The 306-nt window shown below is 50.7% G+C and overlaps 1 protein-coding gene across 1 annotated transcript in view; it reads left to right on the plus strand.

The window, feature by feature from the left end:
* Window positions 1-183: 183 nt before the first annotated feature.
* Window positions 184-306, plus strand: part of LOC118157984 (zinc finger protein 345-like) — a 2,418-nt gene continuing 2,295 nt past the window's right edge. Inside the window, exon 1 of the mRNA XM_035312524.1 lies at window positions 184-264. Within this exon, the coding sequence (XP_035168415.1) occupies window positions 184-264 (81 nt within the window). The remainder of the gene's footprint in view (window positions 265-306) is intronic.

Genomic DNA, 306 nt, shown 5'->3' on the forward strand with positions numbered 1-306 from the left:
GTTGGATGAGGCTGTGGGTGTTGGAGGAGATGAAATTGGGGGTGTCCCATCATTGGAGATGACCTAAGTTGGGTTGGATGAGGGTTTTGGGTGTGGGAGAAGATGAAATTGTTGGCCAAGGTTGGGTTTGGTCATGCTTTGGGTGTTGGAGGAGATGAAATTGGGGGTGTACCATCATTGGAGATGGCCAAGGTTGGATTGGACGGGGTTTGGGGTGTTGGAGATGATGAAATTGGGGACGTTCCATCGTTGGAAGTGGCCAAGGTTGGGTTGGGTGATGTTTTGGGTGTTGGAGGGGATGAACAT

The sequence above is a fragment of the Oxyura jamaicensis genome (assembly GCF_011077185.1).
Source record: "Oxyura jamaicensis isolate SHBP4307 breed ruddy duck chromosome 16 unlocalized genomic scaffold, BPBGC_Ojam_1.0 oxy16_random_OJ71628, whole genome shotgun sequence".
NCBI classification, from domain to species: domain Eukaryota; kingdom Metazoa; phylum Chordata; class Aves; order Anseriformes; family Anatidae; genus Oxyura; species Oxyura jamaicensis.